General features: G+C 34.3%; 3 protein-coding genes and 2 long non-coding RNA genes across 8 annotated transcripts; 3 read left to right on the forward strand and 2 right to left on the reverse strand.

Moving 5' to 3' along the window:
- Position 1: 1 nt before the first annotated feature.
- On the forward strand, positions 2–5,384 carry LOC111198518 (GDSL esterase/lipase At1g59030-like). The gene is made up of 7 exons (XM_022690239.2): positions 2–305; positions 400–530; positions 807–1,031; positions 1,116–1,371; positions 1,469–2,601; positions 2,667–2,708; positions 2,807–5,384. The coding sequence occupies exons 1-5, from the start codon at positions 65–67 to the stop codon at positions 1,660–1,662; spliced, it is 1,047 nt and encodes a 348-aa protein (XP_022545960.1). The 5' UTR covers positions 2–64; the 3' UTR covers positions 1,663–2,601; positions 2,667–2,708; positions 2,807–5,384.
- A 695-nt stretch (positions 5,385–6,079) lies between these two features.
- On the forward strand, positions 6,080–7,842 carry LOC106454193. Its single transcript, XM_013896352.3, has one exon. The coding sequence runs from the start codon at positions 6,823–6,825 to the stop codon at positions 7,603–7,605; it is 783 nt and encodes a 260-aa protein (XP_013751806.1). The 5' UTR covers positions 6,080–6,822; the 3' UTR covers positions 7,606–7,842.
- Positions 7,843–7,853: 11 nt separating this feature from the next.
- On the reverse strand, positions 7,854–9,434 carry LOC106345531. The gene is made up of 3 exons (XR_001270325.3): positions 9,185–9,434; positions 9,041–9,080; positions 7,854–8,935 (listed from the first exon to the last, which is right to left on the reverse strand). It is a non-coding gene; the product is annotated as an uncharacterized LOC106345531 (long non-coding RNA).
- Positions 9,435–11,934: 2,500 nt separating this feature from the next.
- Positions 11,935–14,299, reverse strand: LOC111199793 (nicotinamide adenine dinucleotide transporter 2, mitochondrial-like). The gene is made up of 9 exons (XM_022690211.2): positions 13,824–14,299; positions 13,643–13,738; positions 13,451–13,557; positions 13,328–13,376; positions 13,120–13,223; positions 12,932–13,026; positions 12,764–12,852; positions 12,583–12,677; positions 11,935–12,506 (listed from the first exon to the last, which is right to left on the reverse strand). Exons 1-9 carry the CDS (start codon positions 13,903–13,905, stop codon positions 12,141–12,143), a joined length of 1,083 nt encoding a protein of 360 aa, XP_022545932.1. The 5' UTR covers positions 13,906–14,299; the 3' UTR covers positions 11,935–12,140.
- A 178-nt stretch (positions 14,300–14,477) lies between these two features.
- LOC106360111 lies at positions 14,478–15,712 on the forward strand. Of its 4 annotated transcripts, none has more exons than XR_002653636.2 (5): positions 14,478–14,722; positions 14,880–15,023; positions 15,108–15,143; positions 15,271–15,384; positions 15,462–15,712. It is a non-coding gene; the product is annotated as an uncharacterized LOC106360111 (long non-coding RNA). The 4 variants fall into 4 exon arrangements; XR_002653635.2 differs by having other exon boundaries at positions 14,479–14,722; positions 15,468–15,712; XR_007315444.1 differs by having other exon boundaries at positions 14,479–14,722; positions 15,108–15,169; positions 15,271–15,712.
- Positions 15,713–18,364: the final 2,652 nt, after the last annotated feature.

Below are 18,364 nucleotides of genomic sequence, written 5' to 3' on the forward strand. Positions count from 1 at the left end.
ATATGCATGTCTACAAACTAAAAAACACAAACCAAATCTCGACAGAAAACTAAACAAACCAACAATGAAGCTTTACATGTTATGGCTCGTGTTGGTATTAGCCGTCCAAGCAGATGCAGCAAAGCAAAGAAAGAAGGCTAAAATCCCTGCATTAATAGTTTTCGGAGATTCAATAATGGATACTGGTAACAACAACAATCTCTCAACTTTTCTTAAGTCCAACTTCCCTCCTTATGGCAAAGACTTCCCCGGCGGATTGGCTACTGGAAGATTTTCTGATGGAAAAGTTCCTTCTGATCTTATTGGTAATTGTTTGAACTATTTTTTATATTTGATTATATAAAGAGTTATAACTATTTTTACATCGTTCTACACTTGTTTTAACCAATTTTATTTCAGCGGAAAAATTGGGGTTGACTAAGACATTACCAGCATACCTAAGTCCAAATTTGAAGCCTAGAAATCTTTTGAAAGGTATAACATTTGCGTCTGGAGGAACCGGTTATGATCCATTGACAGCCGAAACTATGGTATGTTATCATATACTTACAGTTAATTAGTTTTATTTATTTAGGAATACGGAGTTGGATTGGAGGCTAAAACTCTTAAATTACCTAGTAAGAATTTTGAAAAGTCATGGATCCAGTTCCGGTTGAGAGAGGCTTGCTCTCCTAAAGAATGCTATTTAAAATGGGGTGGATCTCGTCCAAGGGGATGTAATTAAGGGCTTTCGGGATTGAACCTCTAAATATTCAAAAAAAAAAATAGTAAATAATATAGAACTTTTATTTGTTGATCTTTTGTAGTCGGTGATATCAGTGGGGGATCAACTAATATATTTCAAAGAGTATATATCAACGATCAAACGACGTTATGGAAAAAGAAAAGCTCGACATATCTTGAACCGCGGCATTTTTCTCGTGGTTTCTAGTAGCAATGACCTTGCTCACACTTATATAGCCCAATCTCATAAATATAACCCTGCATCGTATGCTTCTTTCTTGGCTAAATCAGCAGTTAAATTCGTAAGAGTAAGTGTGTTAGATTTATTCAAATATTAAATCAAACAACAATAAAATAACAACTAATAATATTATTTATTTAATAATATTTAGGAATTACACAAGCTTGGAGCTCGAAAAATTGGGGTGTTTAGTGCACTTCCTGTTGGATGTGTACCACTTCAAAGATCAGTGCGTGGAAGTGTATTAACAAGAGAATGTGTTAAACCCTTAAACAATATGGCAAAAAAATTCAACGCCAGACTTTCTCCAGCACTGAAATCTTTAGATAGAGAGTTGGATGGTATTATCTTCTACGTTGATGTTTATGAGACCTTTTTGGACATGATCCAAAATCCTAAAAAATACGGTTAATTCATCTCACAAACATATATATATATATATATTTTATTCCTTTGTATTAAAAACGTGACTAAGTTTTAAGTAAACATCCTATTATGTTTCAGGTTTCGAGGTAGCTGATAGAGCTTGTTGCGGTACTGGTTTTCTCGAAATTTCTTATATGTGCAACTCATATAATCCATTCACATGCTCTAATTCGTCGGCATACATATTTTGGGATAGCTACCATCCAACTGAAAGAGCTTATCAAGTTATGGTTGATAAGTTATTCGACAAATACTTTAGCAAAGTCTTTTGATGTTAAACATTAATTACATCCTTGTGTTTCATTGTATTTATCCTTCTTATTGTTTCATGTCTGTGATTAATTCATTGCAGAATGTTCAATGCCTTGTGCACTGAAATAATTTGAATGAAATCTTAATGTTCTATGTTTTCAACCAACAGTAATCTTAATGTTTTGAAAACGTGATTCTACCCAATACATTATTGGAACTCAGTTTTAATACATATGTTAAAATTGAAGTTTGCTAAATGAAAAATGTTTATCCTAAGATTATTTCTTTAATATCTCAAAATAGACATTTTAGAGAAGTATAACAAGGTTAAGTACCTTGGACAATTGTAGATGAATGCAGGTTAACAGCTTAATCGATAGAGGTCAATTATGGAGACTGGCTACATCTTCTGTTCTTCATGCAAATCCTATGCATCTCATGGTCAGTTTCTCATCAACCATTCATCCTTGCAATGACCCTAGTCAATGCTGCTTACTTCTTTCTGTGTGGCTAAACTGTTTCCCCCTTTGTGTTTCGATAAATTGCTATTCTTTGAACTCCATTGGACTAACTGCTGAGAGTTTAGGTAGCCCAACGAGATTCCTTGCCGTTTACTTCACTTCTGCAATCGCAAGTAATTAATGTTTCATAGACTTTCTTTGATGTGGGTGATTATAGTTGACTAACAGAAACCATCATAAGAGTTCTAGGTTCAGCAATGAGTTACTGGCTCAACAAAGCGCCATCAGTTGGTGCTTCCGGTGCAATTTTCGGATTGATAAGTCCCTTGGGGAACCATAAGCCTTTGTTCTCATACAAATTGAAGTTTGTTAATGATACCTCTTTTTCTTTTTGTAGGTTGGCTCGGTAGCTGTATTTGTCATGAGACACAAACAAATGGTCAGAGGTGGCAATGAAAATCTGATGCAGATAGCTCAAGTTATATTGCCCTAAACATGGTCAGATAGAAACTTTTAGAATCTATATAATCTCTCTCAAATTCTAACAAGCTTTGACAATGCAGACATTGGGTCTAGTATCCAGAGGCATAGATAACTAGGGACATGTAAGTAACCAAAAGCATGCCTTCAAAATCTTTTAACCAAGTTCTATTTTGCTTGGAGCAGTAGTGGTCTGATGAATAACATCTCTGGTGAATTTCAGATTAGTGGCTTGCTTGGTGGAACCGCAATGGCATGGCTTGTAGGACGACATTGGAAGTTTGAGTATACAACAAGAGATGGTCGGAGAGTCTTCGTGGACAGCGTTCCAGCTCCTCTGCTTTTGCGTTGGTGAAACGAACGCGCCGACGGCTTTGATAGGAGACCAACGAAGCTGAACAGTTTTCTCTCTCAGTGCCGTGTGAATATTAGAGAGATTGAATGTGTATTATGGAGGATTTTGACCTTGGTTAGAAGTCGCCAGCTTATTTTATTGTAAACAAATGCATTTTTACATTGCTAAACTATGAATGTGTTTAATTGTCAAGTTTACCCCATTTCGAATACAATTTGAAGCAAAGAAGGAGAACGCAACAAAGAGAACAATACTAGTGCAAGGGTTAAGAACACACGTGTAGCAAGTAATGTTAGTCCTAGTCCTAGAGGAAGTGTAAGAAGAAGGCTTTACCCTTGGATAAAATTGAGCCAAGTTTGGCAAATCATTTGCCGCAATGGTATTGATTAGGGTTTTGGGCATCTAATCTACTTTTCAATATCATCATCTTCCTTGTGCATCCAATCTACTCAGAAAGAAGTGTCAGTATAGGAGTAGTGTGTAGTGTACTTACGGTTAAGTTTTCATTTTCCTTATTTAATGTCAATATATATCAAAGACATTGTATCTAATGTCCTCATTTACTTTGACTTATTTGGCACCGATTTCATTTTATTTTGTTTTATTGGATCAGAAACTTATTGGATCATAATTTATCTACCAACAGTTTATGAATCTATTAAAATCCACTAACCAATAACCTCACTTAGATTTGCCACCACAAAATACAAATTTACTATAAGACATATAGGTTACTGCGTCAGAATTATATTGAGCCATATATTATTACGCCTTTGCCAATATCTTAGCATGTAGATCAAGTTTAGGAGCTAACTCTTCCTCCATAGGGCTGTTCGTTTGGTTGCCGCAGGTACCGGCGGCAGCGGCAGCGTCAACATTCTGCGTCAACTCTTGTTCGTTTCGTTGACGCAGCAAGCTGTGTCTGACGCCGCGTCCGAACACCGCGTCCTACGGCTGACGCCGATAAAACCTGTGGTCGCGATATAGTATGCGGTAGCGTCAGCGGCAGCGTCAGCGTCTGCGAAACGAACAACAACTGTATTCATTGACGCTGCCGCCGCCGCTGACGCTGACGCTGCCGCCGCCGCCGCCGCTGACGCTGCCGCCGCCGCTGACGCTGATGCTGCCGCCGCCGCCGCCGCTGACGCTGCCGCTGACGCCGAAACCTGCGGTAACCAAACGAACAGGGTTAAGAGCCTTGTTCGTTTCTTAACCGCCAGATGCAGCTGGAGCGGCAAGAAAAAGCACGGGGACGGTGGTCAAAATAATAGAATCTGAAGCTAAAATAACAGTACACATCTTTTCTCTTGTTTCGCTTCAACAAACTTACAGTAACTTCGATTTTGTTAATACGATAGAAAATTCATCTAAAAAGAATCATATTGCTTGGAATTTATTTTATGCAATCAACAAATTTTAGTAACTCAAACTACATCTCGTGCACGTAAAACATATACATTAATTATAATACCCATATCATATGTGACTTAGAGAAGCTTATAACATCTATCTTTTTTTTTTGAATATACAAGCTTATAACATCTATCCACATCAAATAAACCTTGAGACGCGAAGTCAAAACTTTAATTGTGAAAAACACATTCCAATGACAATACATCATACCAAGATGAATCAATATCTACCAATATAAAGACCCACACCTTATGCTTCTTTGCCACACACAGCTCTGGAAACACAAATCAAGAAATGTCAAGACGATTGAAAGCTTATCTCACCTCCATACTTCTCATCATGGCAGTCTCTCCCCTTTCACACGGTCTTTCACTTGGTGGCCTCAGCTTTGGCCAAGTCGAAATTAACGGTATCGCACGGTGTAGCCTTAATGGAGACCCTAACGCCCCTCCTATCTCAAATGGCACTGTTATCTTAACATGTGGTGGCTTAACCGCCAACCTCGCTGAAACATTAAGTCAACCGAATGGTTTTTTTCTCATGTTTCTCAGCTTTTTACAAACACTTCTGTTTACCCCTAGTTCCTGCTATATCACAATTAATCTTCCGACGGGAAATTGCTCTATTTACTCACCGGATGGCGTCCTCAGTGCTGTTCTTACACTTGCCAGCGTCGCGGTGGGTAATAACACAAATGTCGCTTATTTTGTTGCCGGCCCAGTGCTCGATAATATTTTCTGATGCAAAGGGGGACTTTCATGCGCATGCTACATATAATAATGTTCTTATGTTTTACGTTGAGGTGTTGCATATAGAAATAAGTGGCTTATACTCCACAAAAAAATTATAAATAGCACATCTCTTTATTGCCTTTTTAAATGAGTGAATATCAAATATATATACTTGGACACGGATATTTAGTATGGGGGGTGTCCCTAAAAATAAGGAGTGTCTTGCATCATGTATGTTATAGATTTGTATTTATAATTGATGTAAATAAAAGTTATATCGTTTATAAAAATGATTCTGAAAATGTTGATGTATATTTATATCAATTACTATACTTGATGTAATTAATATACGTAAGAAAATTATGACTCAATAAAATTTTTATTGTAAGGATTTAAATCCTATTAAAATAACCAAATTTTAAATAATAGTTTTTTAAAAAGAAAATTATACAATAAAAACTCAGGTAAAAAATAAAAATAGAAAAAGAGGATACATTTATATAAATTCATAACATATTAATAAATAATATGACAATCTATACTATTATTTGCGAAGTAAATTTTTGAAATTGAGCTCTCACGTTAAAAGTTTGAGCGGTTAATATCTATATTACCATTAATTTATTTCATTGCGTGAGATGATTGATAAGTGATTTCTCATAGTTTTTAGATTCTACTGATGTTCAAAAAAATGAAAATTTGACAAAAACCAAAAAAAAAACAAATTGTGACTAAAACTATAAAAAGTAATTTAGCATGATAGTTTAAAATTTATATTTTTATTATACCCGCATGTGCGGGCCAAATACCTAGTAGTATATAAAACACATGTTTTGTGTCTATATTGTATTAACTTTATATCAATAAAATAATGTCAAATTTAAAAGTAAAAACATAATAATATTCCCTTATATACTAAAGCACAAGTCACTTGCCCAATAATATTATGACACATAGATAAATATTTTATTTTTCAAAAACAACAATTACCAAAAAGAAAAACAGTTAGTTTACAAAAAAAAAAAAACAGTTGAAACAAATCAGTTTCAGAACATAAAACCAAAAGAAAGAAAATAATTATTTTAACTGCCTCATATATTACACCCACAATCTCCAGCTTATTATGTATTACATTGGGTTAGTGGTGTAGACGAATTCATATAACAAGCGAGCAAGTGTTTTATTTAGTTATATGTAATTTTAGTTTGTGTGAGTATTTAATCTAACTTCAGTTTGTTAATTCGAATCATGTCTCTAATATCTTTTTAAGAAAATTAAGTATATAATAGATTTATCCAGTGCTACGGAGATACACTAGTTATTAAAATAAAAAGCGTTTAATTTGAAAATGACACGCAAAAAAATATAACAAGCAACAACAAAATTTGCTATTACCGAATGGACTATCGGTTATGTTTCCAATCGCCCCTAGAATATAACAAATAATGTATTTATTAAAAAAATGTATATATATTACAATATTTTTTCTTAAATATGTTCGATTCGTAAATAGACACAATCCAACACAAAATTAAGAGACAAAGATAAAAATAAATAATTAAAAAAAAATACTAAAGATAAACTTATAAACCCATAAAAACTGGGAGAGAGTATAATCTTATAAGAAGTATAATTCAAACTGAGATAGAAAAGTGGAAACCCTACAGCCTCTTAACAAACAAATCTATCTGCCAAAACCTTCTCTCGACGTTCTTAGAAAAGTGGAATCTCTGTTCCATCATGGAACCGCAAGCTCCGTCGCTAAACCCAAAGCTCCGTCTGCTCTGTAGCTACGGTGGCCGGATAACGCCCATCTCACCGTCAAACTCCCTGGAATACATCGGCGGAGAGACGCGCATCGTCGCCGTTCCACGTGACATCTCCTTAACCGCTTTCTTCCAGCTTCTCTCCAGCAAGCTTCTCTATGGCAGCTCCTTCTCCCTCAAGTACAGACTCCCCAGCTGCGACCTAGACTCTCTCATCACCGTCAATGACAACGAAGATCTACAAAACATGATCGCAGAGTATGACTCAGCTAGTCCCCAGCGTATCCGTCTCTTCCTCTTCCCGTCAAACCACCCCGAATCAGCATCAACTCGACATCCTCTCTCGGTTAACTTGCTTGGACTCGAACCGCCTATACAGAAAATAATCTACACCTCTTCGTCTTCCGTTGTTCCCTTCCCGATATTCCCGCAAAATAATTGTACGGCGACGCAGCGTGTGGATCACGGCAAGATCCATGCAACGTCGGACGAGGATCCTATAACTTCAGCCTCTTTGAACACCGGAGTTTCGGATAAAGAAACTGAGAGAGAAGAGATTCAAGATCAACCACGGAGAATAGTTATCCAAGAGCCTTTGCAGCAGCAGCAGCAATTTTTACCGATATTCTACTTACCGGTCTTGCCGATGCCGCCACATATGGTGACTCGTTCAGTGAATGGTTACGCCTTGTCTCCGGCCATGGAATATTCTACTGGAGCAGATCCAGTGCTGGAAAATAAGGAGACGGCGACCTGAGTGGAGTTTCTTCCATGTCAAGTAAGCTAATCCATTTGAGTTTAGGAATTAACCTTTTAAATTAGGATTTGACTTTTGTTATAGAATACGAGTAATGGACATGTGAACCGATATCTTTTGGACTGATGTGGTTTGTATCGGATTTTGATAAAAGCTATTAAATACTTGGGTGGGTTAATCACTGGATGTAGATTTCTAGTTTGAATGCTTGAATTTTATTTACGTATTCAACTATAATAGTTACTAGCATTTGACCCGCGCGTCCGCGCGGGTGTTTGTTCTTCATAATTATATGTTTTTACTTTTAAATAATTTTATAAATATAATTTTTTTATGTTCTTGTTATAGATTCATATGTTATTGAGTTTTGGCATATTTGTGTTTTGTTCTATGTGTTTAGGGTTCATTTATAAATTATGAAATTGTGTTTTTTTTTATTGTGCTTTTTCATTTTTTGGTAAAATAAATATTAAAGTGTAAAATATTAGAGTTCTAAGTTTATTGTGAGTTTTGCGAAATTAAATTATAAATATCATGATTTATAGATGAATATAAAGCTCAAATTTTACAACGATATTTTTTTTTAAATACATTATTTAAATAGAAACATAAAAAATAGTGAAAGCAAATTACGAAAAAAAATATATTCAAAAATAAGTACAGATTTTTGCAAATTTTATTTAGCAAGCCTAAATTTTTTATACATATGTATATTTGAGTTATATAATATAACAACTAAACATGTTATTTACAATTTGCTGTTTTAAATTGGTAACCAATTTTGATATTTAAATTTTATTTAATACTCCCTCCGTTTCAATTTAAATGTCATTATAGAGTAATTTTTGTTTCAAAATAAGTGTCATTTTATAGTTTCAATGCAAAATTTATTAATTTTATATTATAATCCATTTTTTATTGGTTAAAATGTGGTTAGATTTATTGGTAGTGATGTTTTTATCTAGTAAATATATAAAATTAAATGTTTTTTTTTAATTTGTGTGTCGAAGTCTAAAACGACAATTAAAATGAAACAGATGGAGTAATATTTTGTTAGTTATTATTTACCCTATTACTGATAAAAATAAAATTTATGAAAAGTTATATATCAACATTGGATACCAATTTAAGACCGGTACATCAAAGTAAACCAAACTAAACCAATTTTTTTAAGAAAAAAAATAAAAAGTAAACATAAAACTAAAACCTAGTCTGTCTTCTCTCCTTCTCAGCATCTCTTCTTCTCCGCCTCTCTTTTTCTTGTTCGGCTTCACCAGCGTCGGTGAAGAGAAGACAGGCTCTGTCGCAAGACTTCGTTAACTTCCTTTCTCTACAGAAGAATCAAAACACAAAACAATTATAAAATTAAGTTCTGCACCTAAATTAATAAGTGAAGCATGAGATTCAAAAGCTTTAGGAGTCATAAGCATGGAACCATTCACAATAGTTGTAATCTCGTTAGCTCTGTAACTCGCCTGGACACAAAAAGAATAAATCAATCACACAATGAATCAATCCTTCATTAATGAAATTAAGTTATACTGTGAGAACTTCATCTTTTATAGAAGAGATTACTTACATCGCTCACATCGTTCCATCTTCGTTTTGGCAATGGCATGTGTTGTAGCTCTTCTTCTTCCTCATTTTCTGAGTGTTAATTCAATGTTAACCCAAAGCCAAGTATGTACACCGTGAAGGAAGATGCACAACGGATTTGGAGTAGATGAATGTAGTACCTGCCATAAACGATTCCTGATTTAAGGTAAGGATTTATGATCTCGCTAAGTAATGAGGGTTAAGAAAATTAAATTAAACGCTGTGTTTTATGTGAGTGGCATAAGATTGTAATTATTGAGGAAAATTCAGGGTTTAATACAAAATGTACTTCAGTTTTAATAGTTTAGATGAGTAATAGTTTTGGCATTGTTTTAAGGACAATTTTCTCAAATATTATTTTTTTAAGTTTTTGTCACAAAAATAACATTCAAGGAGGAAAATGACCAAATTTTTTTTTTTTTTTGGAAATTTTAATTTTTAACTTTTTAAATTTGAAACTCTATCCTTAAAACTCCACCCTTTAACTCTAAACTCTAGTCTAGATTAGTTAACCTTAAAGTATAAATATATTTTTACCTTTTAATAAAAAAAATTTGGTCATTTTCTTTTTTGAAAACTATTTTTTGTGAAAATAAACTAAAAAAATTTATCATAGAAAATTTCTCTTGTTTTTATTTCACTCTATTTGATTATATTAATGAAGCAACAATTACATTAAACTTCGGAAACAGAAATAACCACAACGAAAAACAGAGATCATAATAACACATACAACCTCCATAAGAGGCTTGAGTTGGTGAAGATCTATGATAATGCTATTCACAACTTGATTAGAAGTTTTCATAAGGTCATTAAAATCATACGCACGACCGCAACCACCACTCCGCTGCAACCTTAGCATGCAATTGCCATGTCCAGTCGTCGCGAAAGGGTACAATGCATTCAATCACCTTTAGAAGTGGTAAAAAGTTGTCTTTTAGAGTTCTCGTTAAAGATAATGAGAATCAAAGCGGAGAGGTGGTCATCAATGTGGACAGTGGCGGACCTAGAGATTGACTTTAGTGGGGTTAGATATGTTTGATTTTCAAAATTTTAAGGAAGAATGGTGCCAATGAGGTTTGAACACAGGTTTTTTGTGGTGTCAAAGAGTGCAGAACAACCACTTTTGCTGCAGATTCTTTAAGAAACACTATGCGATTTTATTTATTTCAATATTTTTGGAGTGTCCTCTGACCCCACTTGGGCATTACTGGGTCCGCCCCTGAATGTGGATGAAGAGGCTAAAAACCCTTTGATCTTTGGTAGACCTTTCTTGGCTATACTTGGAGCTATTGTGAATGTTATAGAAAGGAAGATAAACTTTCATCTTGACAAGGGGAACATTCTACACTTTGACATTAAAAAAATGATGAAGAAACCTTACTATTCAAGGTGAAGTGTCAGAGAATATGAAAATTGCCAACTCTTCCAAAACTACCAAAACTACCAAAACTAACGATAAATCATAAAAAGAAACAACCACCAAAGCCAACAAAATTTAGGGTTTATCAGAGCTTGGAAGAAACATGCACATGGAGAAATTTATTAGCTTTCCTAAGATTACTCCATTTGCTCTTTTTTTCGAAACACTACTCCATTTGCTATTTTAAAGGAAAAAAAAATACTAAAAGTGAAATTTGAGTTAAGAGGGGACGATGAAATGAGTTGAGAGCGGGTACAATGAAAGTTGTTTCTTCTTTGTGTTATAGAAACACTATAAATATTTACACTAGGAGAAACTTTGTTAGAATCATTGATTTATTAATTTACATCTAAAATATGACCTTTAAACATTCTAAGATTAACAATTAGAAATATATATTAAAAATACACATGTGAGCTCATACTCTATACCATGATGTTCCACATCATCCTAGTATATTGGCGATTATATTATTAAACTGAAATATTTGTTATCTCGTAGAATTTACTTTGAAGAAGTCCAATAAAACCAATTAGAATTATTATGTTAATCGTATCTACTGATCTCAGGCCTAACTGTATTGTTCATCACTGGGTCTAATACCAGAAACTAATCTGCATGCTTAACTGGTATAAAAGGCAAGATTTCAAAGGCTTATAAGACAAATCTGAGATCTCTCTGACCAGAAACACATGGCCTTTATCAGTTATCACATTGTTCCTTCAACAAGTCCTAAAAGCTTTATAACCTGAACAAGATCATATTGCCTTGTGGTAGGGTAACAAATCCTCTTCCTTCTTTAACACTTCTTCAGCAGGGCCGGCAGGGCCGGTTTAGATAGAGGGGCGAGCGGTGCGACCGTCCCAGACCTAATCTGTTGTCCTCTTATTTTTTAATAAATAAAAGTCTCATTTTTTAAAAAAATACATGTATTTTTATATTAAAAATAAGAAAAATGATTCAATTTTTTTTATATGAAAGTATTTTTTTTTTCGTAGATTTATTTTTAAAAATATTTCTGGTAAAAACATACAAATACCATTGAGCTGACCCTGTTTTTCAAAATATTTTTAAAGAAAATTAATAGTAGTTTGAAAATTAAATTTTTTGGTAAAAACATACAAATATTTCTGGTAAGAACATACAAATATTTCTGGTAAAAATGATTCAAAATATTTCTAAAGAAAACTAATGGTAGTTTGAAAATTAAATTTTTTTTTGTCTAGAGCCCATAACACCATTGAACCGACCCTGTTCTTCAGCCTCCATCACTTATAATGGTCCACAAAACTCCATTAAAAGCATCCAAATACTTAAACAAATTTGATCTTCAAATATTCGTGATCATCAAAACGGCCAAAAAGTACTTATTCATATGTTTTTACACATTTGTTAGAACAACGAGCAAAAAAGTTACAAACTTGATCACCTCAAGGGACAAAAATAACTTAAATCGGAATCGACTTTAGAAGTAAAGAAAATCTATGTAGCCATGAGTCATGGTCTAGAAAATCTTTTATTTGCTTCCAAGAGGGATAGGGGAAGTGATCTTATTAGCTTGAGTTTGTGATTCTCTCAAAGCAGAATCTTTCTCTTCTACTCCTTCTCCTCCAGGTTGACTAACTAAACTCTTTTTTTCGTCATCATCAGACATATTAGTCTCTGGTGGAACAACTTGTCGGAAAAATCTAAGCATCATCTCATAGGTTGTAAATGTAATAACTGCTGATGGAGTTGTCCTGAGCAGATTAGTAGCACATCCACGGTACATTCCAGGGATCCCTTCGCTTCTAAAAACCTTCTTTACGCAATCAATGACTCCTGAATACTTGTTCTCAGAGTTTCTCATTTGCCCTTGTTCTTGAAGCTTGGCTCTAATCACCTGTGGAAGTAGCAACATAAGCCCCATTTAGTTTATGAACCTAAGAGTAAGGCATATAGAGAAAGAGATGAGAAACCTCATGTGGGTAAGTCAAAACAGAGGCGACGACTTTCGCTATGGAAGAAGCAATAGCAACACTCCCAGGACTCAGATTCTCTACGGATGTATTATCTGAGAACTTAACAAAGCTTTGATCAGAAACTAGCAGAACATGAGAATTGATTATGTAATAATATAGTGGATGAATTATGTTTTACCTATTTTTGCCATGTACTGCTTAATCTTTTCATAAGCTGGAAACTGGATTGCAACATGGCTTATTCCAGCCAAAGAAGGCAAAAGGCCACTGCATTCAAAACATCTTAAAGGTTAACATGTGCACAAAATCACAGAGGCTTCAGTTTTGATGCAAGAATACTACTGACCTGTACAGCCCTCGGAATCCTTCTTCTTGACAAATCCTACTGAAAGCAGACATTACGCTTTTGTAAGGTACCACGCCTGGCCTAATCCCTTGCGTCTGAGAAAAGGGGAAGAGTCAAGAAGAATGTCTAGTAAAGCTGGAAACCAAAAGAATATCTAGTAAAGCTAAAAGAAAGAGGACAAAACTCACCATTAGTCTTGTCTTGACAACCCAAAGTGGATTCGTTGCAATAGATGTGGAAGCTCCGGCACCAGCAGCAGCTACCATGTTGGCCCCAACACTAAGTGTGCCATCTATCAGGAAAACATAAGCAGTTGAAAGACCGAATAATATAAAAGACTTTGGTTAGAGAACAAATAAAGCAAACTCAGGACTGCAACAAGATTTTGTAACTAACCACTAGACTGCAGAACCTCCTTCAGCTTCCCATAAACTGAGAAGTACACCTGCACATGATACCAGAACATCAACTACAAGCAAAGACATCACAAATCTCAGCAGAGAGAAAAGTGCTGCTTACAGCCCAATTCGGAAGGAGAGCTATGATGGTTGGTGAAAGTCCTCGATACATTCCTCTAAAGCCTTCATTCTTCACTATATTCTGTAAACTTGTAATGATCACACTACCTGATAATTCACAACACATGCAGAGCTTGTTAGCAACTAGTCTTGATCAAACATCTACTACTAGTTACATTCTAAAGCAAAGTACCTCTCTTTCCAGAGGCTGGAGCTTCAGGGAGACCAAGAACTTGCAACCTTGTCTTGATCACATCTAACGGGCAAACAAAAGTCGCTGCAATCGCCCCTGAACAACAACAAAAAAACAAAACCAAACTCAAACACACAAGAACCCACCAAACACACAAGGAAACAAAGAATCGAAACCGAACCTGCGGTGGCTCCGGCGCCGGCGTTGCATGCGGCCTCTCTAATGCTCCGGTAATCGAAGGACGAGCTCCCATGATCAATCATCTCCGCAAAGCTAAACCCTAAATTCAATGCGAGATCCAGTAATTGGGTGGCGCGATTCGATGGGTTAAATAGAGTTCACGAGGCTCATGGCATTGACCCGACACGGAAAGGATTGAGATTTGAACGTGTGGGAGGGTGAAAGGAAGAGACTTTGTTTGTGTCTTCTTCTGAGCAGGTCGCGTACGATTCAGGCGGTCCAAGTCGGGAAGGGGGTTTGAAGATAAGTATCTGATCGATTCGATTCCGCGGAGAGAGAGAAAGTGTTTCGCTTTGTGATGTCGTCGTCACGCAGATCAATCAACACACACAACCCAAGAAGAAAGTTTAACACTTTCGCTTCTGTTTTGTTGACACCGATTATTATAGGGGAATACGTCTGTATAACCAAGAAAAAAAAACATAATTCATCAAGTAGCCAATCTATACAATACTAAAAGTTGAATAAGCTCAATATTTTCGCCACGTCATTTAAGCCCATATCGAGATTTAATGTTGGGTTTCTTAGCCTAAACCCTAAATTATTTTGTCATGGCCCAAAATAAAGTCCACCACCCGTGGCTTCTTCGATCATATTTTCCTCCGCCAGTTTCTCAGTTCGTCTTTTCCAATTCGAGTTCATTCATAAAACCTCCGTTACTGTGATCCACTTATAATCAATCAATTGTCTTCTTTACTTCCGTATTTATTTATGCGTTTCACCTCGCTATCTATCTACTTCTATATAAACCGGTTCCTCGAAGCTTGCTGCCATTCGATTGAGCAAAGAGATTCAGGTTTCGTTCTTTGGAAAATTTTGATGCTGATTGCGATAACAGAGGTGTGTTTTCTGCAAAATATTTACCGGGAAGTTTTTGTTGCAATTTTCCATTTCATTTTACCTCGCGTATTACGAAGTCGATAATCGGTTTTGGAGTTCATGTCGTTATATGTTTTTCATTAGATATTTATGTTTGGGCACAAAACTGATTTTTCAGAAATCTGTGATGGTGCTAAGTGGCTCACGGGGATTCTGTTACACATTGGAATTGAAAAATGAGCAAGAAGCAAAACAAATGAAGAAGAAGAAGATTAGAACTCACTTTCATGCTATTTTGTTAACTGGCGGTTGTTGAGTAATGGTAACTGGGGGTTGTTGAATCATGGTATTAGTGTGATATGCATCTTTCTACGTATTAATGAATGTTCTTTATTTTCTTTGTTAGACTGGAAACCGTTTCATGGATAGAGGCGTGAGCAAGGTAACTTTGGCTAACTGTTTGCGTTGGTAATATATGGTTTTTTTTTTCTTGAACAACAAAACATATGGTTATCTATGTAGATTTTAGTCTATATTCTTTTAACTGCTGTTGCTTTCTCCCTCTTCAGGAGTTGAAAACCCAATAGCTTCTGCAACCCTAGCTGGTGATTTAGGAATTGGGGCTGAACAGCTTCTGCTGATGTGAAAAGATCACACCTTGCTTCTCTGCAGTAATGTAGAAGGTACGTTCTCTGGTCTCTTTGTTGGCTTTTCTGTATTTTATCATTTTGGTCTGCACTATTGTTTTTGTTTGTGGAAGATTCAGGGTAAATGATGATGATTTGCTGAAGATCAAGAACACTTATCGTCCTATCCTCTCAAGAAAGAGAAAGGGTTTATGGTATGTATATAAAGTCAATAATATTGTTACAATTCAAAAGCAAATATAAAGTCATTGTTTATAATTTGATCAAAATCGTCATGTTTCATTATGATAATAGAAAAGGTAGGTAATTTCCTTTTGTTTACCTTTTAATCATTCTTGCATATTATTGAGCTTTTCGAATAACTCAGCTATGACGTTCCAAATCTTAGTCAATCACTCAATCTCCCGTAGTAGCCATCAAAGGCAAGATAGAAATAGCTTTGGGTTAGGTCGCAAAACTCAAAGAAAAAAAGAAACAAAGCTGGAGAAACCTAAAACGCTTTCACTGGGAGATTGGAAGAGCATATGTCCACGAATAACTGCTTAGGCAATTGTAAAAATATTTAGAGTAATACAAATCACATTTGTATTTCCTACAAGAAGATTAGTTAAGTCTATCCTGCGGCCACTTCCTCATTTGTTGTTATCTTGATTTTCTTTATGATAAAACCATAGCTAGCTCTTTTATTTTTCTTTTAATTTACTTAATATTTAGTTTGATTGTAAACTTTTCTATTGACACAGACTAAAAGAAAGACAGTTAATTAAAATAGAAGCATTTTATCTAAACAAAGCAGAAATGACAAAGCCAAGTTTTAATTTATTTATTTCACAATTATCATTCCTCTTCTTGAAAATATCTAAAATAATATACCTCGAAAATCACATGTGTCGTAATGTCACTTCTTATCGTATCTAAATTAATCTTAACTTGCGTGAACATCAACTTCAACCCATCAAACTATATTAAACAAAAATCATTATATTAAAAAGAGACCTGACAACGCGTACACAAATCATAAGACTGGGATAAGCCAAAAAGCATTAAACAAACCATATCAAATACATAATGTAATTGGTTATCAATTAGAGTAAAATGGTGGGAAAATATGGTGAAAACGAGAGGGATAGAAAAATAATAAAGTTAGAATAATTTTTTTTCATCTTATTAGTAGTCGAGGTAAGATTTACTCTATTTTACTGTTTTTGTTTCTCATTTTTTTAGAGTAAATGAAATAGAATCATATTCCACTTGATTGGATGAAAGAAGAATAAATGGGCTGAAATAATTTTTCATCCGCTTTAATTTACTCTAACTTTACCATATAGTCATACGATGTATCGTACTATATAAAAGGGACTAAATCCATTCTTTCTAAGCCATGCAACATGGACAAAATATTGTGAACCAACCAAGATGCCATGTCATACGGACTGGGCTTGAGTCAAAATAAAAAGCTATTTTCAGAGCCCATTCGACCCATCTTGAAGCTCATTCCCGAGCCACTCTCTCATAAGCATAATTCTGTATTCTAAACATCCCGTGTTAAATTTTTTTAAACACTCATATCTTAGAAATAGTTTAGAAAATATCTTTATATAAATATTTTTTCTTGAATAATATTTAATTATAATTTTTTGTTTCTTTTTAACTTTTATAATAAAAATATTGTCTTCAGATAACAACAAAATATATATAAGAATTATCTTATTTTAAAATTTTTTGATAATTTTATTATATTATTTTAGAATCAATTATTTAATATTAATATAACATATCAATTTTATATGATTAAAATAAAATTCATTTTTAATTATATATAAAATTCATTAAGGGTATTTTTTTAATTAACACATTAGAGAATCAGTTAGAAATTAATAATAAATCAATAACCTATCTAAAAGTCTAAAACCTAATAAAATATGAAAAATAAGAAAAACTAACTAAGTTTTAATATAAAATAGAAATTTAATATTACTAAAATAAAATTCATTTTTAATATATATATAATATTCATTAAGGGTCTTTTTAAATTAATAAATTAACCACTTAGCTAAAAATAAATAATAAATCATTAATTTAGCTAAAACCTAATAAAAACATGACAAACAAGCAAATTTACTAAAATTATGGATAATATAAAATATGATTGATTCTTTAATACAAAATTGAAATAAGAGTTTTGTTAAATAAAACATAAGTTTGTCGTATCGGTGTTACAAAAAAAAAATCATTAATAGTATCGTAGGAATTATGTCTTTCCTATTAGCGAATAAAATTGAAGCAGAGTTTTGGAGGATAGCTCAACGTGTAGACGAGATTATGGAAATTGATATGGGAGTTGAGGTAACGGACACAACTGTTCCTCCGCAAAGAAACGCTCCTGCTAGACATCCTGGATAAATGAAAAAGACATTTCTGGACTTGGCTTTGTGTTAATGGATGGTGACTTTCCAATGCTGTTCGGAGCAAGGGCCGATATACACGCACCAAATCACCACTGCAAGCGGAAGCTGAAGGTTTGCTATGGGCAATGCAAGTGATACTGAAGTTTGGACACAGAGAGATGGTCTTTCAATCGACTGTGAACAACTGGTTATACTCATTCAAAAGGAGGAAGATTGGCCTGCGTTAGACTCGGAGCTCGACGAAATACAGGCTGTATCCAAAGAATTTTCTGAATTTTCTATTGCTTATATTCCTAGATCTTTAAAATTCCGTACGAATAGCCTAGCAAAAGGTGTCCGATCACGCGCATCTCGATCAGCTTTTGTAAATCCTTTTGCACCAAGTTGACTACCCCACAAGCTAGCATGAGGGTGCCAAAAAAAAAAATAAAGCTGAAAGTGAAACTAAATATTCCAATGAACAAATTTATCATAAGTCCATATTTATGTGGATGTCTATATGGGACAAACAATTGTTTTCAGATAATTATAGAATATAGTCACGAAAATCAATCCTAAAATATATAATTTAAAAAAATCATTTAAACAAACCATCAAAATTTTCAATA

The sequence above is a fragment of the Brassica napus genome, chromosome A8 (genome assembly GCF_020379485.1).
Source record: "Brassica napus cultivar Da-Ae chromosome A8, Da-Ae, whole genome shotgun sequence".
NCBI lineage: Eukaryota > Viridiplantae > Streptophyta > Magnoliopsida > Brassicales > Brassicaceae > Brassica > Brassica napus.